General features: G+C 42.0%; 1 protein-coding gene across 5 annotated transcripts in view; it reads right to left on the reverse strand.

Moving 5' to 3' along the window:
- SHROOM3 (shroom family member 3) overlaps positions 1-26,063 on the reverse strand; it is a 241,863-nt gene that overhangs the window by 26,819 nt on the left and 188,981 nt on the right. For 4 of the 5 annotated variants that reach the window (XM_077275709.1, XM_077275732.1, XM_077275726.1 and 1 more), the window contains 2 exons: positions 17,928-21,063; positions 3,918-3,976 (listed from right to left, as the gene is read on the reverse strand). In XM_077275709.1, the coding sequence (XP_077131824.1) occupies positions 3,918-3,976; positions 17,928-21,063 (3,195 nt within the window). The remainder of the gene's footprint in view (positions 1-3,917; positions 3,977-17,927; positions 21,064-26,063) is intronic. The other variant, XM_077275718.1, reaches the window with a different exon arrangement.

Here is a 26,063-nt window from a genome sequence, read left to right on the forward strand (position 1 = left end):
AAACAAATCACAAAAACACAGCCATGTCGAGTTTGTCATTAAAGCCTAATGGACCTTGAGCACGAGTCTGAATGATCCATCTAGCCTCCTTTCTTAATAATAATTTATTGAGGTCACCTCCTTGCGCAGGCATTTTAACGGTTTTGATCCTTGCAAACCGCAAGACTTCAGGATTGCCTGCATGTTTTTTCCTTATATGTTCAATTAATCTAGGGACCCCTTTACCTGAGGTGATGGAATTAAAGTGCTCACGGAAACGTACGAATAAGGGACGAATAGTCTTTCCAATATAATGAAAACCGCATGGGCAAAAAACAACGTATACAACGTAATTTGTGCGGCATGTTATAAAATCTTGGACCTTATGTGAAATACCTCCCATCTGTAAATATTTGGTGGTAAGATGGACAGAACAAAAAGAACAATTTCCGCATTAATGATTGCCTACAGGTATATTTTTTTGCAGCCAATTATTGGATTCGATTTTAACACGATTCTGAACTAGAATATCTTTTATATTTTTTGTCCTCCGGTATGTAACCAGTAACCGGTATGTAATATGTGTATAATATGTGTATCTATATATATATTTCTGGTACCAAAGCCTACATTGGTACTTGAAAGTTTGGAAACCCTTCAAAATTTTCCATATTTCTTCATAAATGTAACCTAAACTACATCAGATTTAACACAGGTTCTAAAAGTAGATAAAGAGAACCAAATACAATAAAAGAAAATTTTAGACTTTTTTTTATTTACAAAAATGATCCAATAACACATACTTATGAGTAGCAAAAGTATGTGAATATTTGCTTTCAGTATCTGGTATGACCCAGACATAACTGCATGTAAACATTTCTATAAATTGCTGATTAGTACGGCACAATAACTTTACCTCCCGCCAAAAAATCTTCAAATCTGCTATGTTGGTGAGTTTTCTCCCATGAACTGTGTGCTTCAGATCTATCCACAATATTTCTACGGTGGTATGAATGTTTTTACCATTTGCAACTGCTTTTCCAGATTTGCGTCGGTCTGGAGCATACGCGACTCTTTGTGATAAGTCTCGTAAAGAACTTGCAGCAGTTAGTTGTACTGAACAGAGATATATATTGCATTGCAGATCTCCTCACAGTGGAAAATCCATCACTGCTCACATTCCATTTATAGTACTCAAGCAGTGGGAGATCTGCAGTATACACAACATTGGAGACACTGAGACTGCTGTATCACAAGAAACATAGGGCTGGGGCATGAACATCACAGTAAAGATGGGGCTGGAGCATGGACATCACAGGAGAGATGGTGCTGGGGCATATACATCACAGGAGACACTTTGTGGCTGCGGTATAGACATCACAGGAGACACTTTGGGGCTTCAGCATAGCTATCACAGAACACACTTTGGGGCTAGGGCATGGACATCACAGGAGAGATTGGTCTGTCGCATAGACATAACAGGAGACATAGAGTTGCAGTATAGACATCACAGAAGACATAGGGCTGAGGTATGGACATCGCAGAAGACACAGGGCTGCAGTAAAGGTATCACAGGAGACAATTTGGGGCTGCAGATGTACGTCATATGAGGTACTTTGGGGCTGCGGCATAGACATAACAGAAAAAACTTTGGGGATGCGGCATAGACATCACAGGAAAAGCTGAGGCTGGGGTATAGACATCACAGGAGACATGGGGCTTCAGTATAGATATCACAGGAGACACTTTGGAGCTGCAGTATATACCTCACAGGAGATGCTGCCACTGCTGTTTTCTACTGTGGGCCAGGAGTGCATCGCGCACTAACTCCACCCAGAAAGTAAGCCCTGACACTGTCACTGGCCAGCGTGGGGAAGTAATCTTTCATTGTATGAGCCGCAGCATTCAGTAGTGAATGCTGCATGCATGTGCTTGTAGAGTAAGAAGAAGCTAAAGGGCCAGCGGCTGTCAAAATGCAGCTACTGGGCCCAAGAACTGTGGTCCCGGGGCAGGAAAAAAAGTCATAACATAAGGTTTCCCACCCTTGCTTTATTAGAATGAATTGTGTGCTTTGGTCACTATATGGTGGCAATATGTGCTCTGGTCCTGATGTGGCGGTATTTGTTCCTTGCACATGGTATTATTCGGTCACTATGTGGTGGTAATATGTGGTCTGGTCATGGTGTGGTGGTATTTCTCCCTTGTTTGTGGTATAATTCGGTCAGTATGTGGTGGTAATATGTTGTCTGGTCCTGGTGTGATGGTATTTGTCCCTTGTATGTGGTATTATTGGTCTTTTTAAAAAATGCATGTGACACATTCCCTTAAAGAAAAATAAAGAAAAATATAACTAAAAAAGTATTGGGTATTTTAAGAAATGTTAAGTAGGTTAGAGTAGAGTGGGGCCCTGCCAAAAGAGTCTACCTTGTTGTGGTGGCAGGCTTAAAAAATCTTTTGGCCAAAACAAAAGCTGATGGCTATGTATGTGATAGTGTTCAATGTGAACTGTTAATGTGTGATTAGTGAGGACGTAGTGCTGAAGTGAAGTTTTTCCAAGGGTGGGCGGTTGGACTGTGGAAGGTTCGAGAAGTGGAGGCGGAGCTGGCGTGAAGCCTGGAAGGGGTCTTAAGGGGACCTGAAAATTTTGCCAGTATGTGAACCTGAAATTCCTGGTGGCCGCCCTTGTTGTCTTGCTGCATGAGCTAGGTAGTTGCCTTGGAGCTTTTTTGAAATTTAGCTCATGGACAGATGTCCTGATATTTTCCTTTAGAACTTGCTTATAAAATTCAGACTTCATTGTTTCATCATTGATGGCAAGTTTTCCCGGCCCAGATGAACCAAAACAGGCCTAAACCGTAATGGTACCTCCACTTTGTTTCACAGATGGTATTAGGTTTCTATGCTGAAATTCAGTGTTTTTCTTTCTCCCAACATAATTCTTCTCATTTAAACAAAAAAAATTTGTTTTGGTCTAATCCATTGACAGAACATTGTTCCCATAGCCTCCTGCATTGCCCAGGTGATCTTTAGCAAATGGCAAACAGGCAGCAATGTTCTGTTTGGAGAGCAATGGCTTTCTCCCTGCAATCCTGTCATGCACTTCATTGTTGTTCAGTGTCTTCCTGAGGTGGACTCATGAATATTAACATTAGATAATGTGAGAGTGGCCTTTAGTTGCTTAGAGGTTACCATGGTTTTTTTTGTGACCTGGGCAAACTGTTCTATGTCTTGTGATCTTTGTTTAACAACCACTCCTGTGCAGGATAATAATGGTCTTAAATTTCTATTTGTACACAATCTGTTTCACTGTGCATTGGTGGAGTCCAACTGCTTTAGCGCTGGCATTGTAACCATTTTGAACCTGATGACGGTCAACAACACTTCTGAAGTCCTCAGAAATCTCCTTTGTTCATGCCATGACACACTTCCACTAACGTGTTAAGAAGATCTGACTTTGACAGATACCTGCTTTTTTATAAAGGGAATTTGTTTTCATGATTCCCCCACCCCCAAAAGAAAAAAATGTGTATATAGTCATGTTGTTCTCTGAAATATAATGAAACTCATACCTATACTTATGCAATCCATGAATGAAACATTGCTGTTTTAATTCTTATATAAATAAAACTTAACTGCTCTAGGAGTGTCATAGCACTTCCCAAACCTCTGCCTTTGTGGCTTTATTCCCTGTCCATCCTTACCTTATTGGTCTTGACTGTAATCAAGACAGTGAGCTCGTGAGTAAGGTACTGTATGTAACTAGTTTGTTCCAAGTTTATATAAAAAGATAGCATGTATTCCGTATTAAGATATCCTTGGAAGAATGCTAGCACTTTTTACAATATAATTAAACAAAACATTGGAATAATGTTGATGAATTTTGCTCTGTGTTAAACTGCAAATCAGTACTACCAGCAGTACAAGAATTGACAACTTACCAGAATCCTGATGTATATGAGATGTTCTTTACAAACACTTCTTGTTTCATGCTAAAATCCTGAAAAAAATAAGCAAAAATGAATTAATTCTGTTGCAATTAATGATGTGATGCCACACTCAGGGAACATGGAACTTCTAAATAAAATATGTTTTTTAAGCTTTTTTCCAATGACAGAATTTAATCACTGTTAGGTTATGTGCACACGGTACGGATTTGGCCGCGGATCCGCAACAGTTTTCCATCAGGTTTACAGTACCATGTAAACCTATGGCAAACCAAATCCGCTGTGCCCATGGTGCAGAAAATACCGTGCGGAAACGCTGCGTTGTATTTTCCGCAGCATGTCAATTGTTTGTTCGGATTCCGTAGCGTTTTACACCTGCTCCTCAATAGGAATCCGCAAGTGTAAAACCGCAGGTGAAATCCGCTCAAAAACCGCAGGAAATCCGCAGGTAAAACGCAGTGCATTTTACCTGCGGATTTTACAAAAACGGTGCGTAAACATCCGCACACGAATCCGCAATGTGGGCACATAGCCTAACTGGCACAACAAATGTGAAAGGTCAGGATATAGAATTTGAAAAAATTACAAGTGCCAATATTATATTCTTATCATGGTATATTAACAGGATACTCAGTTTATTGTTATCTTTCATAAATTACTCTTTTGACCCAGCATACAAAAAGAAGTTTATGGACTGGTGTGAGAACTGACAAATATATGAAATGGTAGTGCTGACTACTGTAGGTGCTTCATGGATAACAAGATAGCTACTGTAAATGGCAGGCAAAGTGCCTCAATGAATTAGACTACCGTATATTAATCTTCAGGCCATGATCACACATTCAGTATTTGGTCAGTATTTTACATCAGCAATTGTAAGCCAAAACCAGGAGAGGAACAATCAGAGGAAAAGTAGAATAGAAACACTTCTGTATTTATCACCCACCCCTGATTTTGGCTTACAAATATTGATGTAAAATGCTGAATGTGTGAACGTGGCCTAATTCTGAGTATCTTTAGGGTCTGTTCACACATTGCATAAAAACCTGCTGCAAATACTCAATGTGTGCACATTCCATTAGTACGATAGAGTGAAGTTACGCTGGGAAAAAAAATAAAACAGATGTATCACAAAATAAGAGAATTTAAAAACAAATCTATGTACAGTACATGGTAGATGTTCAATTGTCCGATCAAGGCCATTATTGTTGGACAGAAATTGAGCTTTTTGAATACACCACCATCTGTATGTCTTCTTTGTAATACAATTATAAAAGGTGGCACTTTATCAAAACCATACTCAAAGGGAATCTGCCATCATTTTGAACTTTTTGAGTTATTACTATGGGCATACAGGTTGTATACTGTTGTGAATTCCGTTTTGGAGCTCCCTCCTGTGGTTGCTAATGGTATTTTTGTGAGTTCTGCCCTTGGGCTACTCTGGTGGTTTCGAGTGGAACTGCTGCTCCTTTAGGTAGCTGTAGCAGCTGCCTTCACTAATCGCCTTGCCTGGGTTTGTTATTTAAACCTGCTCTGGGCTTTAGTTCATGCCAGCTGTCAATGTTCTTGGTTGGATTTGGTTCTCTCCTTGGATTTCTCATATGGCCTGTCCTTGTCAGCAAAAGATACGTTTTTGCTTGTTCTTGTTTGTCCATTTGCTTGGACTCTATTGCTTTGCAAATATGTCTCTTTTTGTCCAGCTTGTCATTATGTAATATTCAGGCTAGCTGGAAGCTCTGGGAAAGCAGATTGGCCCCTCCACACCGTGAGTCGGTGTGGAGTTCATTTTTGTAAACTCTGCTTTCTAATAGCTTTCTATTTCCTTCTTTAGGGGTAGTTAGTTCTTAGGCTGTGAAGAGGTGTCTAGGGAGAGTCAGGAACATCCCACGGCTATTACTAGTGTTGTTGTTAGGATTAGGGACTGCGGTCAGTAGAGATACCACCTTCTCAGAGCTCGTTCCATGTTGCGTTTTAGCCACCAGGTCATATCAGTGTGGCCTCTTAACCACCAGGTCATAACAGTATACAGCTGAAATTAGCAATACCTGTATGCCTTCTGGATGTTTCCTTGTTCAATAAAAACATCTTTTATAGCTTCGATCTTCTAGGCAGACTAGGCCCCATAGCCTGGAAGATCGAAGCTATAAAAGATGATTTATAAAAGAAGCTCTGGTCTATATTATACAAGATTTTTCCTCCCCTTCTTTTCAGTGTCCCTTTGACGTCATGTGTACGGCCGGAAATCTTGCGCCAGCACATTCTGCCTCCTGTCACTTGTCACTGTGCGCTGGAGACCACAGGGACCGAAAGTTTTAGTGACTCTCTGGTGCTAGCGTACATTAAAATTGAAGACAATACCCACAGAAGGGCGGAACAGAGCAGAAGAGAGACGGCAGACAGAATGCACAGGAGCTGGATTTCTGGCCACGCAAAAGGGGTCAACAGAACGTTTGAAGAGAAGGGGAGGAGAAATCTTGTATATTGACTGGAGGCAGTGTTATCTTCCAGTCAGCCTATGTACCATTGCCTGGAAGTTTGAGGCTATCAAAGATGATTTTTATTGAACAAGGAGGCATACAGGTATGAATTATTTCAGCTATATACTACCTGTATGCCCATAGTAATAACTCAAAAAGCTCAAAAGGGTGAGAGATTCCCTTTAATGTAGTAAAGCTTTCCATAATCAGGAGAGATAAAGCTGAACAAGGGCTCTCTTGTACACTGCTTTCCTTATACGCTTCCAGTGGGAACCACTGTTACGTGACTTCTACACCATGCTCGGGTGCTAACCGAGTGTCTTCAGCATGCTTGAAAAATATGTTCGATCTGAGACCTCACTACAAAAATACTCAGGCTGTTGCTAGATCCAGCTGAAATCAGTGAGTTTTGTTCGGCCTAGCCCTAATGTGTGTGACTAGTTGTAGTGTTCTTCAGGAACTCAAGCTGTTACCCATACCTATGTAACATGGAAATATGCTGGTGTTGTCATTGTTACATAAAGCAGGTACATCATTTGTGTCCAAGAGCCTCCCTCCTGCCTAAGTCTTTAATCTTGTCACTAGTAAGTATGTTCCATATTAGGGGATTCCTAGCAACGCTCTAAAGAACCCCCCGCAGTGCAATGATCTCATCAGAGAAGAGTGCATACCTACATAAATCAAGCAAAAATTCTATGTGGTTACTGTACACTATGTCACAGAATCCACTAACGTTCATATTCTAAGTCACTGATTCTAACCAGAAACCCAGATCTGCGTACGTTTGGTTTACTCAATTGAAGTCCAACTAATCTGATTGACAAACAAAGATGTATAGTAAAATTAATAATAATTGAAAGAACATGTTCTGCATGGACAAATGTATTGGGACACCTACTCATTACACCTACTAGGGCTTTATGACATCCCATTCTGAATCCATAGGCATAACTATAATAATTAAATTATTAAATCAGCCCTCCCACAAAACTTTATATTGGCTAAATCTGTGTAATGTATATGTAGTGTGCGGTAATATACTCACCGATCGCAGCATTCCCCGGTTTCCAGTGTTGCTCTGGTCCTCTTCTCACTCATGTGATGGCCAGTCTGATCACACTGGGGTTTATGTGTGAGCCAGAAGTCACTTTTACGATGCAGGCCTACGGAACTCCTGACTGCAAACATACCATACACTGATAAAGCAGCTTCTAGCTCACATTTAGAGCCCTATGTGATCCGGCAAGTTGGAATACAATTGTAATCATTAGAGTTGAGCGACTTTTACTTTTTTCTGATCGAGTCGGGTTTCGCGAAACCCGACTTTGTCAAAAGTCGGGTCGGGTGAAATTGGCCGATTATTGCGAAAAGTCAGGGGCTGACTGAAACACGAAACCCAATGCAAGTCAATGGGGAATCAAAGTCGGCAGTGAGTGGAGGACAGGAAAACACCTACAGTGCCCATTTTAATGCCAAAAACATCAATTCTTATTACTTAAGCTTGTCAATCTTCATTTACTTTCTAATAATAGTTATGCATTGAAATCTGGGGGTCATTTGGCTAAAGTTGTGGGGGGGTAGGGCTGGCTCAAGATTTTCGTGGGCCCAGGAAACACGGAATATGTCACGGCGGTGGAGCAGGGAGAGGTAAGTATTTCAACTTTGCAAGTGCTGTGATCCTGAACAAGCAGGGGGGCCCACTCATTCGTAGGAAGGTGCAGATGAAAGTGCAGGTTCCTTCATCAGGTGGGGGGGCATACTCATTGGCGACGTCACTGGCACAGGGCCCCTCACAGTACGGCGGTGTGTTTGATGGCGGGTGGAGCCTCCCACTGGCAGAGACACTTTTGCGTACTATGAGGGCCCCTGTGCCAGTGACGTCGCCAACGAGTATGCCCCCCACCTGATGAAGGATCCTGCACTTTCATCTGCACCTTCCTCTTTGTCCCCGTGTAAGGTGGTATAGTATGCGGGAAGGGGAACCTGACTTTCAGCAGGGTCACATTCTGGCTGTGTAGAGTGCAAGGGGAATGTAGTGGTCTGTGTCAATGTACCAGCAGACTCATCTAGCAGTGGCTGGGCAATGGGCAGGATGAGGAGGAAACACAGTTAGTAGGCCCAAATAATAAAGTAGGCTAAATGCATTTCAAATGTGGTAACAGGACTAAACAGGCGTCATTGCTTTGTTCAGTGGAGGAAAACTGTAATGAGTGGCAGACACAGTTAGTAGGCCCAAATAATAAAGTGGGCTAAATGCAGTTCAAATGTGGTAACAGGACTAAACAGGCGGCATTGCTTTGTTCAGTGGAGGAAAACTGTAATGAGTGGCAGACACAGTTAGTAGGCCCAAATAATAAGGTGGGCTAAATGCAGTTCAAATGTGGTAGCAGGACTAAACAGGCAGCATTGCTTTGTTCAGTGGAGGAAAACTGTAATGAGTGGCAGACACAGTTAAGCTACTTTCACACTAGCGTCGTGCACTGCACGTCGCTATGCGCCGTTTTGTAGAAAAAACGCATCCTGCAAAAGTGCTTGCAGGATGCGTTTTTTTCTCCATTGACTTGCATTAGCGATGCAGTGCGACGCATTGCCACACGTCGCAACCGTCGTGCGACGGTTGCGTCGGACCGTCGCCACCAAAAAACGTTGCTTGTAACATTTTTTGGTGCATCATTCCCGTCTTTTCCGAACACTGCTCCCGCCTCCCCGCACCTCATAATGGGGCAGCGGATGCGTTGAAAAACAGCATCCGCTGCCCCCGTTGTGCGGCACATTCACTGCTAGCGTCGGTACATCGCAACGACGCAATTCGTTAGTAGGCCCAAATAATAAAGTAGGCTAAATGCAGTTCAAATGTGGTAACAGGACTAAACAGGCGGCATTGCTTTGTTCAGTGGAGCAAAACTGTAATGAGTGGCAGACACAGTTAGTAGGCCCAAATAATAAAGTGGGCTAAATGTCTGCCAAAAAATTGTTCATAAATAAACAGGTGGCATAGCTAGGTACAGGGGTGGGCTCCTCCGCTGAGTAGCAGACAGTGGTAGTAGGCGCAAAGTATTAACTGGTCTAAATGGAGGCCAGGGCCCCTGTATATTTTAACTATCATCTATCATTTCAACAAATTTGCATTGGCAGTGCCATTGAAGGATTTAACAGCACAGACTACACAGTGGTGGAGCAGGGAGAGGTAAGTATTGCAAGTGGTAGAGCACTGTTCGAGCTGGGGGAACACTCTCTCGTGGGCGGCGGTACTGGCACAGGGCCCCTCATATTACGACGGTGTGTCTGACATTGGTTGTGTACCACCACCGTCAGAGACACTTCATTGTACTATGAGGGACTCTGTGCCAGTGCCGTCGCCCAAGAGTGGGCCCACCCACCTGTCCAGGCAAACGGCACTCGCACGGGTGCTTGCGCCAGGTGGTGACCACGGCCCTGTGGGGAGAGTCAGCCCATTTTGGGAGGTATAAAAATGGCCTATGGTGGACATTCAGCAGCTGCAAATGAAGGAATTGGAGAAGTCAGTAAGAGGAGGCCAAAAGCAAGACATTTTTCAGGCAAGCTACGTGTCAGCAGGGGAAGGTGGGGCAAAATAATTTGAAATCCATGAGTAGATCATTTTAATGAAGGTTAGATCATCAACATTTTGGGTAGCCAGACGATGACGCTGGCTCAACACCTCCAGCCTTTGGTGCTGTTGTGCTTTTGCCACTACCACCAAATGCACCACCACCACCATCAGTACCAGCTGGCAACCACCGCCCACGGCCTCTTCCACCAGACTTCCTCATTTTTTGGAAAATCTAACCAAAATAACAACCATTATATGGTACTGTAAAACAAGGTAGAAGGTGTATATAAACTTGTTGAGAATTTAAATCTCCCTTTTTTGGGGGGGGAGACTGAACCAAAACTCAGGCCCTGTGCATAAAACAACACAATGTAAGTGGCAGAAAGTGGCTGGCTGATATACGACAAACTAACAGGACTGAAGTATATCCACTTTGTGAGAATTTGAATCTCACTTTTTTTTTTTGGAGACTGAGCCAAAACTCAGGCCCAGTGTATAAAACAACACAATGTAAGTGGCAGAAAGTGGCTGGCTGATATACGACAAACTAACATGACTGAAGTATATCCACTTTGTGAGAATTTGAATCTCACTTTTTTTTTTGGGAGACTGAACCAAAACTCAGGCCCAGTGTATAAAACAACACAATGTAAGTGGCAGAAAGTGGCTGAAAGATATATGAAAAAATACAAGGACTGTAGTACAATTTCAATCTCCCTACAATGATCTCAGGGCAAGTATGGCAGCAATAAAAAGGACTGCTGCACACAAAAGTGTGGACAAATAAACAAGATAACTGTGCAGAAAGGAGCAACAGGATTTTTGATTTTAAAAAAGCAGTTGGTTTGCACAGCAGCGTGCAAACAGCAATGCAGCTATCAGGGAGCCTTATAAGGCAGCCTAATAAGCTACAGAGCTGATGTACAAAAATATAGCCTCCACTGTCCCTGCAAAAAAAGGTGGTGTTGAGGACAGTGGAAATCGCTACAGCACAAGCGGTTTGGGGGTTAATCTTCCCTCCCTAACTATATCCCTTCTTCTGATGAAGCTGCAGCAACCTCTCCCTATGCTAAGATCGGCAGAAGTAAGATGGCGGTCGGCGTGCACGCCCCTTTATAGCCCCTGTGACGCCGCAGAAAGCAAGCCAATCACTGCCATGCCCTTCTCTAAGATGGTGGGGACCGAGACCTATGTCATCACGCTGCCCACACTCTGCGTCCTCCTTCATTGGCTGAGAAATGGCGCTGAAAGCGACATATGAAACGCGACTTTGGCGCGAAGATCGCCGACCACGTGGCCGATCCCACACTAGGATCGGGTCGGGTTTCATGAAACCTGACTTTGCCGAAAGTAAGCGATTTTTTAATTTGTCCGATCCGTTTCGCTCAACCCTAGTGATCATCAGAAGAAATCAGTGTCTCACAAAATTATTATTGTTTTCGTCTGGAATATCAAAATATTTTCCCTAAAATAGTTTGCTTATCTTGTACTGAGAGTTCCCTGCAATCACTGCTATAGGCGGCTAATGGACAGAGGCAGAGAAGACCTAGCTGCAACTATGCATTTAGGGGTAGTTTTTCTTTTAATAACTGTACAGATGATAACTCACATAATGTTAAATCATCACGGCAAGTTCTATACAGTTACTAATCCAGCAATGAATGGGAGATTTGAGCTCTTAAGCCTGTAGAAGCGTTTTTTTACATGTAACAGCTGTTGCTCATTTTCTCCTCCATGTCTGTGCTCCTTATGCGTTGACCGAATAAAGTGCTGTTTTTTAGGCATTGGTGGTGAGTGCCGCTATGTCCGATCTCTACTTCATTCCAATTCCCCTTCTGCTTGGTTCTGTCCTCTTTTGAGAGACTACTAGGGTCAATGCAAAATAGCAAAAAGTTGCAAATTTTTAAGCCAGAAAACTGCCAAAGAGAAAATAATAATGTTCCCCTATAGTGCCTTTATCATGTCCAGTTTTTATAAGGTGTTCAAAAAAACACTGCCAGTCAATATACAGGAGAGCAAAGCTGATCGAGTGCTCCTATGTCCTTTATGAGAGAGCCGCTGCCTGATATCTCTGAAGGTGACTAATTGCTTATAGACCAAAAGGATTGGACATGCCTGATTCTTCTGCTGCCTAACATCATCTGCGAGGGGATAGGTGGGTGGCCCCATACACATTAGACTGTTTTCGAATCTGTTGTTATTGGCGGCTTAGGCAAACAATAGTCAAATGTGTATAAAGGCCTTAAAGTATCTGAAGAGGACAATCCCTTTAAGAAAATGTATTGCATACTATATCTGTCATAGTTAATTACAAGTCAAGGCTCCATAACACAAGTTTCCTCCAAAACTTTAATCTATGCAGATAAAGGAAGGTTGATTAAAGCAGTTTTAAAGCAGCAAGGGTACATTTATTACAGCGATCTGGAATCAGAAAGACTTCAATCTGTTTAGAAATCAAGTTGCTACCAATTACACTAGAAAAAGATTGGAGTTTGTAAACTGAGCCAACAAACATCAAAAAAGCCAAGAGGAAGTTTTATTCTCAGTAAATAGCTCTAATTACAATCTATTCCAAACTGGCAAGCAAAACAAATGGCTTGGGAAAGAGAAATTGAAGGAGTGCCCCCTACAGGCAAATAGGGAAAACGGTACATGATGCTTTTCAACAAGATAACCCTTACATACTAAAGTAGTCATCTCGGCCTGCTGAAAAAAAAAGAATAATGTCAAGATCTAATGACAATGTGATGTCTATGATATAGATAGATAGGTAGATAGACAGGCCGAGAGATGAAATGTGGCCATACATATTAGATATGCTGCCGCCAAACCCACCAAGTTCAGTGAGAACCAGACAAACATTTAATGTGTATGGCAGGAGTCCTGGGAAAGAAGGACCAAGCATGTTGAATTGTAATATGCTTGATCCTTTGAACTCAAGAGAGATAAGCCACCGGCCGCCAGTGGTATATTATCATCTCCCCACTTGGCTGGGTGTGCATGTGAATGGAGGGAGAGGAGGTGAAATAGCTGTTGGCTAAGTGAGCGCTTGGCTGTACGTTAGTCAAGGTGTATGGTCACCTTAAAGAGAATCTGACACAAGGTTTTTGCTACCTCATCAGACAGCAGCATGACATAGAGAAGGAGACCCTGATTCCAACAATATATCGCATAGTTTACTGACAGCAGCAGCTATGATACAATCAGAGATTTGAGATGCATGTAGCAGAGCTTAGAAAGCTGTCCCCTCCCTTACACCTGATTAGCAGCTTTCTGTATACATAGTATATTCACAGTAAGCTACTAATCAGTGGTGGGGGTGTGGTTGAACCAGGAGCTGCACCGAGTCCAGCAGTGATAATCACTCGCTAGTAAAACACTCATTGTACGCACGCAGCCTAGCAAGTGATATATCAATGAAATCTCAGCCTCATGCTGCCCTTTTATTACATAGCAAAAACCTGGTGACATATTCCCTTTACGATCATCAGCCCATGACCAACCATTAGAGCCTTGGATATGGCATGTAGGGCAAGTTGGGCAAAAAGAGTGTAACTGGCTAAGAACTTATGGGCCCTATTGTCCCTTGGGCACTGCTTTAGTGCACAGTCTACCCCTACGTGTTGTCTGCCGTGAGTGCAGTGCTGTCTGCAGGTCTGTTAGCACGCTTCAAACTACCCATACTATGCAGACTTATTTTTGTTTAATAATAAGACATTTGAATAAGTCTAAATTTGGTATAATTTCAGCATTTTAAGAAAATGCTTCCTAACAGATATGAGAGCATAACTTAGAGCAGACTGTACTAATTGTAAAAAGTTTCAATATTTTCTAAACTTAATCATTATGTATTATGCAATTCAAGAAAAGGAAAACAGCTTTTAAGTGTTAGAAGACCAAAAAAGGTCAGCAAAGCTTCATTGGAAGGCATTGGGCTTGGGAACGGAATCCTAGTTCTGCTCTGACCTAGTTAAAAGACATTTTTGTCTATTACCCTTGGAGCAGACGCAATTAAGAGACACGGACATTCTAATCCCACATGTCCGGCCGCATTCCCACATACTTCCTCCAGCTCCAGCTCACAGACTGTGGAACTGACAGTGGTGGAAGCTCTGACTGTATGTCCTGAGATATACACACCGGAATCGACTATGCCAATAATGCAGTCATGCATTTAGAAAATTCTTCCTCTCAGATACTCTGATAGATATGGATTTGTGTACGTGTGCATGTACTTTCTATACTAATTAGAGTTTGGCAAAAAGATTCGCTTGATCACTGTTCAACAACCATGTCGGTAGTCTATGGCTGCCAGAGAGCTCTACGCACTTCCTCTTACTTCTCGGCTTCTCTAGCACCTCTTCTGATTAGTAAGCCTGCTGCAAAGTCATCAATGTGTTGCGCCACAAAGGGTCAATTCATTCTGGGCCAACTAATCAGAAAAGGTGCTGGGTATGCTGGCAAGTAGGAGGAGCATTGCAGGGCTCTGGTATGGCGGCCACGGAATCCTGATATTGCTGCTTGACCAGGGCGATGCAAATGTTTTTGCCCAACTCATAACATTAATACATGTATATATAGGGATGCACAGTGATATACTGTATTAATATTTTAACTTAGAAACACAATGTTACCCTCGCTATAGGTAACTTCTAGACTGTTATTTGGGAGTTTCGGTTTAAATAGACCTTCCAGGACCATGATATTAATGCCTCATCCTTTGGTTTGATCAGATCAGGTTACCAATAGCAGTCAGACACACAACATCCCCACCCATGGGCGAACACAGACAGAAGAGCCCCTCTAGGCAATAATAGCATATGGGCCCTTTACAATATACAAGCTGAGAGAGAGAGAGAGATATTACAGCTCCTAAGTTCGTGTTCCCATTGATTTCTATGGGGTTCGGGTTCAGGTTCAAGATCAAGTACAATTCTGGTAATGGAACCGAACCGTGGACTAAAGTTCGGTTGAACAAGACGAACATGAACATCCATGGGTCCGCTCATCCCTACTCATCTTAATGCACCTGTGTGACATAAGTTACTTTCTGTCTTCGAGGTGGAAGTGGCACCATTACTTCATGGGTCCCTGTGCGATCACCCTTCCCCCAATGATCAGCTGTTAGCAGACCTTCCATCGCTGGAAGTACACAGCCTGTGGAGCTGGAACACCACAGATCTATATACTGTAGAAATTAGGAGCTGAGCTCTAGTACTTGATAATGTCTGCTGCAGAGCTGCGTAAACTGTGTCCCAACTCACCCACACCTGCAAAAAGCTGATCAATGGTGATACCAACTTCTGGGCCTCACGAATCAGATATTGGTCTTCAAATAGTCTTATGATTGCATCATTATCTCCCCATGTGCAGTATGAAGAGCATCTCTGTGGCACAAAAAATGGAGTATTGTGCAAATTAAACAAAAATAAACATCCATGATCAGTGTCGGACTGGTGGGCCCTTGACCTTGGGGGGCCCACTTTTCACCTGCATACAAATATTACACTACCCTCATTCAAATTTACCTATAGCTCTATATAATAATAAACTGGGTAGTTTGGTGATATGTTTTTTTTTCTGTACAGAGTGAATCAAGTGAATTATACCAAGTACTGCCCATAAAATGGAGTTGGTGGCCCGGACCTGCACAGGGGCCCACGGGGGGATTCCCCTGTTCCCCTATGGGCCAGTCCGAGCCTGTCCATGATCACATATTGGGACTTGGTCAGGTTCACAATCTATAAGCCAAATCATTTCTCGAAGAACCTGTATTTCTTGGTTAGACATTCTTTTGAATGTCCAGCTTTATATACTACACTTTCACTGCTGTGACAACTGCAAGCTAAAACTATATAGCCATCGGCGACTTCCCATACTGACAACCACTGATCGATGGGGACTAAATAAAATAACCAATCACAGCTTGGTTCAGTTTACAAAGGCTTGTCTTGTTGAGACAACCCCTTTAATATATAATTAAGGCGGTAGTACAACTTTATGCTTGCATGTTGTCTAAACATTAAAATAACATTTACCTCTTGGTTAGATCCGTGATATTATTGATAGATCTAGAATTCTACACCTAAGCTGCTGCACATAAGTAATGCTGGAACAATACCAATGACTGCACAATAGTGGGGGGAATGGGAACACATAGTGGGGCAGGGGGCTGAGTTACAGTGGTTTGGATGCAATGTAAAAGCTTCAAGATACTGTAGTCTAATGTGTTATTATATGCAAACTTTATTATAGGAGAGAACTGTGTCACTAACATGTGCGCCTCTGTAGAGAACGCATGTATAATGGTCCACTGGTTGATTTCTGCATTCTGAATGCTCTTCAACGATGTTATAACGATAGCATTTCTATCTAAAGCTAAGCGCATGGAATATAAATGAGTACAAGGCCTTTAATGAATAAAGCGAGACCTGTATATTGAGGATGGGCAGCACTAGTAAAAGAGACTTTAATGTGATGAATTCTTTCCTCCAGAATGCCATCTATTCAGATATGGAATCTCCAGAGAGACAACAGCACAAAGTGAAGGGGGAGCTTGTCTCGCTGCTTGGGTCAAAGAGTCAGACAGAGCCCTCATCGACAATGAGTGAAGCTGCAATAGGCAGGACTGTACCATGCAAGTTACTGAAGCTCAGACCCAGGGATTATTCTATCGAATGCAACTGTATATACTTATAACCATCTCTATATCTCATCTCAACAAGTCCAACATATTATTGTCACTTTCTTTTAAAAGATACATCTATGAAATGCAACTCTTATACCATATATAGGGAACAGTTAGGCTACTTTCACACTAGCGTCGGGCTCGGCCCGTCGCAGTGCGTCGGGCCGAGGTCACCGACGCTAGCGTTGTCTCCGCCGCACAACGGGGGCAGCGGATGCATTTTTCCAGCGCATCCGCTGCCCCATTATGAGGTGCGGGGAGGTGGGGGCGGAGTTCCGGCCGCGCATGCGCGGTCGGAAAAAGCGGACCGTCGGGAGCAAAAAACGTTACATGTAACGTTTTTTGCTCCCGGCGGACCGCCACAACACGGCGCAACCGTCTCACGAAGGTTGCGACGTGTGGCAATCCGTCGCAATGCGTCGCTCATGTTAGTCAATGGAGAAAAAACGCATCCTGCAAGCACTTTTGCAGGATGCGTTTTTTCTGCAAAACGACGCATTGTGACGGATTGCAGTTAACGCTAGTGTGAAAGTAGCCTTAAATGAATTTACCACGCTAGCAAAAAGACCTTCCCAAGCCAGGAGAAGCATCTTAATGTAGAAGTGGAACAAAAAAATAGAAATGATCCAATTCCTTAAATTAATCTTGTAGGATCTAAAAATTCTAAACTAAAATTATTAACTAGAATAATAAATAATAATAATATAATAATAATAACTAGAATAATGAGTAAATCAGATGAACCATACAGAACTTTCTATATGGTGAATTACGGTATGTTAAGAGACAATATAAAGGTCTAGTTTCTCTTATAATTAGAAGCAAATCAAAAATCTTATGTCCTGCTAAATAAATACAGTATGGTGACATTTGTGCCAGTTTTATGGTCCTATATTCATATTATCTACCAGAATGTTATAAATAATATGTAGCAGTCTACATAAAAATAAACAGAATATGCCATGAACATGGTAAACCATGGTAAAAAATGTAATGGATTACATACAGTTGAAATGTACTTATACCTTAATATGATAGTAGAAGGGGCACAAACTATTTACCCCAGAGTACCAACAACCATACGAATATCGATTTATATGGTAGCCAAAACAATATTAATTCCATAAATTTGAACGTAGTATATACCGTAGATCCTAAAATACATGTGTCTGCACTAAAAAAATGGAAAAAGGGGTCTTCAACAGGACAATATACATGATTCAAAATAGCACACTATAACTGTTAAACAATGCATGAATCGCACATACCTGGCTTGCTTTCTCACCAGCAGGAGAGGATTTTGATCTCACATGTAGAGAAGCAGGCTGTGACAATTTCTCAACCAAATCTTCAGCTGATGTTGCTCTGTCAGACCTTTCCTCTCTTGAAATCTCCGAAAATCCTCTTGGTTTTGAAGAGGTCACCTCCCTTGGTCGGTTTGTTAGGATACCTTTGAAATCACTTTTGGCTCTGTTTTCAAAATTAAGTCGTTGTTGGGCAAAAGAAGTGGTACGACTCCTGCTTTCTGGATAATCAATCTCCTTTTCTAAGCTTACTAAATCAAACAATCCTGTAACTCCAGGGGGAAGCGTTGAAGATATGCGCCCTGTATTTGATGGATTCTCCCTTGAATAACTAGGGCGAAATAAGTTTTGCTCCTGAAGTGAATTCATGCTAGATGTAGATGAGACACTTTGATTGTCCATTAAACTCCCAGAAAAATAGGTACTTTGAGACCTTTCTTTTAGGAATCCAGTTTCCTGTGATGAAGGCCTCCGACCGGTTTTACGCTCTATGTAGTCAGCAAGGGCAGTTTGTTGTAGCTGCTTCAGCTCTGGTTTAGACAGGTTAACAGAGGAACATGTCTTGCTATCCCTCTCAAACATCCTTCGTCTGTCTGCCACCGTTTGTTCCAAGAAGTTGATATTTTGTCCTCTTTTTTGAATGCTCGTAGATGATAACTCGTTGTCAGATGCTCCAACTTCATTCATCTTTTCTGGCTCTGAATAGGAACGTTTTTTCTGCTCAGTTGTCAAACGTCTTCTTGCCCCAATTCGAGCTACTTGGTGTGGGACACCTGTTCCTTCTTGACTTTGAGATTCTTGATTCTTCACAAAGTTATCTGTGGGTGTAATACTGTGTCTTTCTTTTGGTGCATGTGGGGACACAGGAGACCTACTGTATACAATCGCTGATGTAGGTCTTTTAACACTTCTCTCTGGCTTCTTGTATTGTGGTGGGCTAATTTCTAAATCTTTCCTCCGGTAAGATGTTGCTTCCAGGACTTTAGACTGTGCATCTTTGATACTGTTCCTGTAAGCCCTGTTAAAACCAAAAGTGTCCTGTGAAGCACTCTGCCAGTGGTCTTCTTTATTTGGCATTGTTTGAGAATCAACTGTTCTTTTATCACTGTCTGGCAAAGTTTGAAAAACATATTGCTCATTATTAGTCTCCTGCATTTTGTCTGCTTGAGTCTCTGCTGTTGCTTTCTGAGCATCACCTAATTTTACACTGTAGGCACTTCCGGCTGTTGTTAACTCCTGTGTATAAGCAACTTTATCATTAACTTGTGAACTTGAAGGATTTCGGGATTCTATTCCGAAGACATTTTCTTGTGAATTAAACTTACTCTTTATGTCTTCAATGCTGTTCACAGATGCTCTGTTACTTGCATCTCTTGGGCATTGTGCAGAATTCTGACCATATATGCTTCCAACTGAAGCCTGAGATTTTTGACTTTCATGTTCTCGTTGTTCAATTTTGCTTATTTTTTCCAAAACTGAAGTTCGTTGTTTGCCATCTGTCCAACCATGTATTGGGTTACCATTACTTTGGTTGCTACCTGAATGTAATCTCCTTCTGATATAGTCACCAGAATTCTTTTGAGAAGGTGATGAAGGTTCATCAGATTGTTGAAGAGTGGGATAAGACATTGATCTATCAACATCTTCATTGTGTTTTGTAAAGCTTGTGCTCTCTAATTTGCTTTTATAGCTGGTCATATTTGGAGACTGCCTTTCATCCAATTTAGCATTAAAAGAAGGGCCACTATTGTACAAGTACCCATCGTTTTTTTCTTTATTTGCATCAGTGCTGTTATTAGTTCTGCATGGTTCCAAAGGTGAAGCAGCACCGAACACATCTGGTTTACTTTGGCTGTAGCTCCACTCATTCTGAAATGCCGGCCCAGAATGTCTCCTTTTTTCAGGGTTATTAAGTTCATATGCATTTTTTCTGCAATCAGTTATCAATAGGTGAGCATTTTTAGTAATCAGATTTAATCTTGAAGATGACATTTTATTTTCAATGCTTTGTGGAGAAGCAGTATGATGCTCAGGACTATCTGAGAAGTGGAGTTTATATTGAGCAAAATCTGTAGGTCCATCTTCTACTTTTTTATCAAATCTATTGGACTGGTCTGCTGTCAAAGACAAAGTAGAACTGTTATGAGAATTTTGACTACTTTTTACATTGCTTTCAGAATGCAAATAAGAAACTCCTTTACCTCCAGAAGATGATCCTTCTTTGGCAAGTGCTGGGTAAAGTCTTCCATTATTATTCTTAAGAGGTTGTGGAGCATGTGCAAAATGTGGTTCTGGAGATGGAACAGGATATATTCCAGCAGGAAGCATAGGTTGTCCAGGTTGCGGAATCGGTGAATAAATCTGCTTAGGTTTCATTAGGGGGCTACATTCTGGACTTTTTTCTATCACCGTATGCAATTGTCCTTCCCCATACATTGGTTTCTGTTGTTGACATGTGCTGAAAGCCATAGGTGATCCTAGTCCTTTGGAATGTGTTCGGAAAGATTTTTGCTGGTCCAAGCTAGACCAAGAGCTTGGTCTTTCATGATGCTTTATTACTGCATAACTGTCCTTCCGAGCAGGTGGCATGGGAGGGCCCTTTTCCATTATATCACTCTCAGACAAAAATCTATTGTGATCTATTCTACCAACAGGACTGCCGCTGCTCCTAGAGCATCCACCAGAAAATCTACTTCGTTGTTTGACGAGTGATGAGTTGACCTCATACTCTTCTGACACTCCACGTTGAGAATCATATACTGTCTTGATATACCTTATATCTGCATGCTTTATTCCATCTTGTAAGGTTCCACGAGAAAACATACTTTCCATTGAGTAAGATCTCTCCTTGCAGAACATAATGGGGTTGTATTCCGGAATACTGGAGTTAGTAGAAAACGAGCTGTAAGCAGAGTCTCTTTTGTTGTGCAGATGACTAAGTTGGTCTATGGAGTTAGTGGACTTGGCTGGAGAAAGATGACATTGATGGTATGCTGGTGCCGTGTGCTCCAGGCTTTCCATGCTACCTCTTGAGCTGTATTGGTCAGGGCTCCGTCTTAAGTATCCATGTTCATAGCTGGAGAGATCACTTGCAGATGAACTGAAGCAAAAAAAAGAACACAGGGAAAAATTTTACTGTTTGCAAGAAACATTCGAAAGAGCTTATAAATAAACTTGCAGATGAAATGTTTAGGTTATGGGAGGAACGGAAGAGAAACCATATTTGGATCTTGCTCTGTTCATTGCCAGTTGTCATTCCTGCATATTATAAGTAATTGCTTGTGGCTGCTTTGCTCATTCTTCTAATCATGCAGTACCTTCAGTATTACACAGATATGTGCAGAATCTTTCACATTTCATAAACAACCAGTTTATTGATAACACTCACACCTATCACACAGATTATAAAACTAGAACAGGACAGTAAGAACATGAAAGACTTCAAGTAAAGAATACACTGTATGGGTATGTTTTACTTCTTCTCTTTTTATGGAGTTGAAAGTTTTCCCTGGCAATGTTCCTGGAAACTAGAAGCATTAGAGACATTTGTTTGCTATGAGAAATCTAAACAGACAAGACGGAGGAAAGGCAAAAAAACCCAAAACACTCAGACATTCAGAGATGACTGTTAAAATGCCTTGCATGGCTCAAAAAGGGGAGGGATAACCTTTTAATTATGGGTAAGTTGAAAGAATTGTAGGAAGACAAGGGATTATATGATTTCAAAAAATAGTTTGGGCTCCCATTATATTGTCTTACCCAACAACTGACTTATTGTTTACAGTGAAGAGCAAAAGGGTAACAATATTTTGAACTTTTGACTTTCAGACTCCATATTTCACCATCCACTAGACTCCATATTTCACCATCCACTACTGCTTTGATCGTGAGACTGCCATAATTTTATAGACAATCATCTTGGCTATCTCATACATAAATTTGACTTGCAACTATTTAGCATATGATTAGTTATGCAGATTCTTGTCATGTGTACCCAGAAAGCTGTCAATCAGTGGTGTGTGTGTGACGCCCCAGGGTCCTGGTCGTCACAGTGGCATTGCTTTCCTCACGGGGAGAGTGATGTCACTCTTGGAAGCGATGAAAGATCTCTTTTATCAGGTAATCACATACACACAACATGTTCATACTCCAGGCCAGAAGGGGGAGCTCTGAACCTGGATTAAGGGGAACTTCCCTATATTCTGGGCTGGAGGGAAAGGAAGTCAGTCAGTCTGTCAGAGGACAGAGAAGAGAGCAGTCAGACCTTGAGTGTCAGAAAGACTGAAGGGGCCATGCAGCCAGAGTTGCAGCAGCTCCTGGAGAAAGAGATCTGAGAAGGAAAGGACAGTTTGTAGAAAGTGTGCAGGAGAGCAGAGCACAAGAGAGAGACACAGGGGAGAAAAGCAGCATTTGGACTACCATCCTGGCCGAGCGCAGATTCCGGTAGCTGGAAGACCGAGGTTGTGTCAGACTCTAGTAGAGACTGTGTTGTGCTGAGAGACTGTGCATTGTGAATTACTGCCAAAACTGCCACCATTACAGCACCACGAGGAGCGCAGGAGCAGAAAAGTGTGCCATCGTGGGTGGGGACTGGCTGTGCGGCGCGAAAATAATGGCCACCCACTCCAAATACTTCTGCAACCTGAGGACATGCCCATCAGCCAGTGAGATCCGCCTCCTGATTCTGCATGGTGGGAGAAAGAAGAAGAATCTCTGCCCCCGAAGGAGAGAACGGGAACCGGACCGAGACACCAAGAGGAAGATGGTGAGCGGCCAGAATCCGGAGCGTGGGGTGAAAGCCGAGGACTCCCCCAGCTACCAGGATGGAAGCTGTGGTGAGCCATCACCAGAGGTCCTGGAGTTTCTGAAGGCAGAGGTGGAAGAGCTCAGCGACCAACTCCTGTGGATGCAGCTGAGCACCATGACTGGGTGGAGGGAGGGTTTCATCGTGAGCCTTACTGGATGTTCGTCTGCAGCCTCGTCTGGTCCGGAGTGGGAAAGAAGATCCCCCCAAGGACAACATCTGCAAAGTTTGTATGTTCTCCCCGTGTTTGCGTGGGTTTCCTCTGGGTACTCCGGTTTCCTCCCACAATCCAAAGACATACTGACCATAGCCTTATACATATGTCATAGGTCTGCAGATGTACAACTGGAACCTGGTCTTTGAGGAACACTGAATGTAATGTTAGCAGCAAATATAAGTAATAAGTTATAGGACTAGATTACGTCATCTGCTTATCATGCAGTGATGTGCAGTCAGGCCCTGTTCTCAAGACGGGCAGGTTCCAAGATTTGGAACCCTCTTCTGTTTACAAGATATGCCATAAATGGCCCGAATAGGATAACCCTTTCAAATGTTTGATTTAACATTTAGCCATCGACAGCTTTAAGAAACTGATTCTAAAAGGCTCAATAACCTGTCTCAGGGCTTTTTTTTTGCTGTGTTTTGCTATATATTTTTGCAGCTGAAAAAAAAAGTGCGTTTTACTGTACCAGCAAAGTGAATGATATTTCTGAAATCTCTACACATGCTGCTTATATTTTTCCTTGAAGATTTAAACCATCAAAATAGTTTCTCAAATCTACAGCATGTCAATTCTTTCAATGTTTTTGCACTTTTTCACCCAGTGAAATTAATAGGAAAAAAACTTATTTTACACAGCATTTTTCTTGCCAATACTCTGTTTTTTTGCTTCAGAAAAATCAGCTGCAAATACTCAACGTGTGCACATACCCTTAGGCTAGATTTATATAGCGCAATCTTTGAATGGAACCTAAAAGGTGCTAATGTAGAAGTCTTAATTTTACACTGCGCATCGCATTAGGAATCACTTTTGGCCAAAAACAAAAACACAGTAGACATTTCACCAAACTGCCCTGTGTGCCCCAGCAGACACCGTGAAACAGTTAAACATATTTCAATTTTTCCTTACCCTCATCACAACATAACTTACGGTATTTTCCCAAGTGACTACAGCCTGAGACGGCATGAGACACATGACTAGCCTCGCCCTCCACTCAAGGAGCATCATAACCCACTTAGAGCCTTCAAGGATTGTTTCCCCATCTCTGACTGCTACAAATACATAATGGAGAACAAGATATAATCATTCTCACAATTACTTGGCTGCACACTTACTCTTTGTTCTTCAAAGTCAACCAATGAACTGTCCATTTCAGATCTCATCTCTCCTGCACATATCCAGTGAGCACAGCACATGGTATTGGTAATTGAACACAATGGAGCAAACTATCTTCTGCAGAAGATTAGAAGATGCGGAAGCATCACAAAATCACTGAAGCTGATATACCGAAGGAGAAACTGAATGACATGCCATTGTCTTGGATGATGGTTCTTCTGTCTTCTACTGAGGTCCCCAAGTCAGATTTTTTAGTATCCTTTGCACATGCCCTGGTACTGACTACAATTAGAATCCCAAGCAGGTCTCTGCCTCCAAAACAGCATGTGCTGTGAATTCATGAGCAGTAACAGACGTTGGAAATCCCAAGCTGAACTCCTCACCCTTCGAGGATTGAAAATGATGTAACATCTCTGGCATGGCTCATTCATTGCACTGTCTTCTGGGTAGTACTTGCTCACTCACTCGTACACTGACATTTTTGCATAATTTCTATTTTGATTGTACCGTCTGCTATTGTTTCCTCGTGGCCTACAATGAATCCCATTTTAAGCAATATTCATAAACAAGGCAGCCTGAACTGTGAGATAACAAAGAACCCCCCATGTCCAAATGTATGCACACACGCCTTTACAGCTAGGTCTTGTTTAATTGAGGTCCTTACTTGGTCAGATATAACAATACTTTTGATTTTAGGTCATAACTCCTGTATTTGTGGTGGGCTTGCCAATCAAATCTGAGATAAAGCAATACAATTGGCTGGGATCCAGTATTTCCACAGTTAATGTAAAGCGCTTAAATTATTTGCATTTCCCTTTGTTAGTTTAGTCCTACTGTGGTGAGATGGCATACAGTGTGCACTGCGGCACAGACTCTGCAGTTACTATTTGCTACAGCATGAAACTGAAAAAGGGGGCATCTAGATATTAATACTGACAACTCAAGGACAAACTAAAAGTATCACAAATATGTATAGAATAAAAGTGTCATTCCCATTATAACAAATACATGCCATCATGCAATGATGGCGGGTAGAACACCTTAAAGGGCTGGTCCAGTAAATAGAAGTTATCACCTATCCAAAGGATATCTGCAGCGGCTCGACTGCTGGGGAACCCGCACCTTCGCTCCATTCAATCTCTATGAGGCTGTCAGAAAAAGTTCGTTCTCAGCAGCACCACAGGGAATGAATGGAGAGGTGGTCCGGGCGTATGTACTGTCGCTCCATTCTAAAGCTAGGTTCCAATTATCCTATTTTAGATCTGAACAACAACACTGACATAGTTCGGACCAATATTATTCAATGGGGCAGTGCACATGAGCTTTTTTTTTGTTTTTCATTGACTGAATCTACGTGTGAACAGAAATTGCAGCATTAACTAGTTTCTTCTGCCCATTAGTCTGCGGGTGCGCAAAAAAAAAAATTTCAATACGGAGCCACAGTATCGCATTACATTGCAATTCTTTAATAAATGAAACTGTATGTAGTGTTGTAATTTTTTAATAACTACTGATGTATAAAAATGGATTACAAATGGACTGTATGAGGATGACAAAAGAGAAAAAAATCATGCGAGTTTTTTGGATGAATTTTGGATGATTTTTTTATACAGTTGTGTAAACTTAGCCTAATAAAAGTGCCGCATTCTGCCAGTTGATGAGCGTCTCAATGGTTGTACCTTCCACGATCTGTAAGTCATCAGCTATCCTGTGAATAGGTGATAACTTGTCGTTACTGGAGTCCTCTTTAAAGTACCCAAAATGTTGATAGAATACATTATCACTAGTATATGCCATCACAATGTGATTTTTGGGACTCTAACTGGAGGGCAGGGACCCCTTCGATATTGAAAATTAAAAAACCAAGATGCTGGTTTAGCATTGTCCCCTACAAAGTTTACATGAATGAAGCATTTCATTAAATGAAGATATGCTGCAGTCTTCTGCATAGACATTGGGC

Source organism: Ranitomeya variabilis, chromosome 1 (assembly GCF_051348905.1).
Source record: "Ranitomeya variabilis isolate aRanVar5 chromosome 1, aRanVar5.hap1, whole genome shotgun sequence".
Taxonomy (NCBI): Eukaryota; Metazoa; Chordata; class Amphibia; order Anura; family Dendrobatidae; genus Ranitomeya; species Ranitomeya variabilis.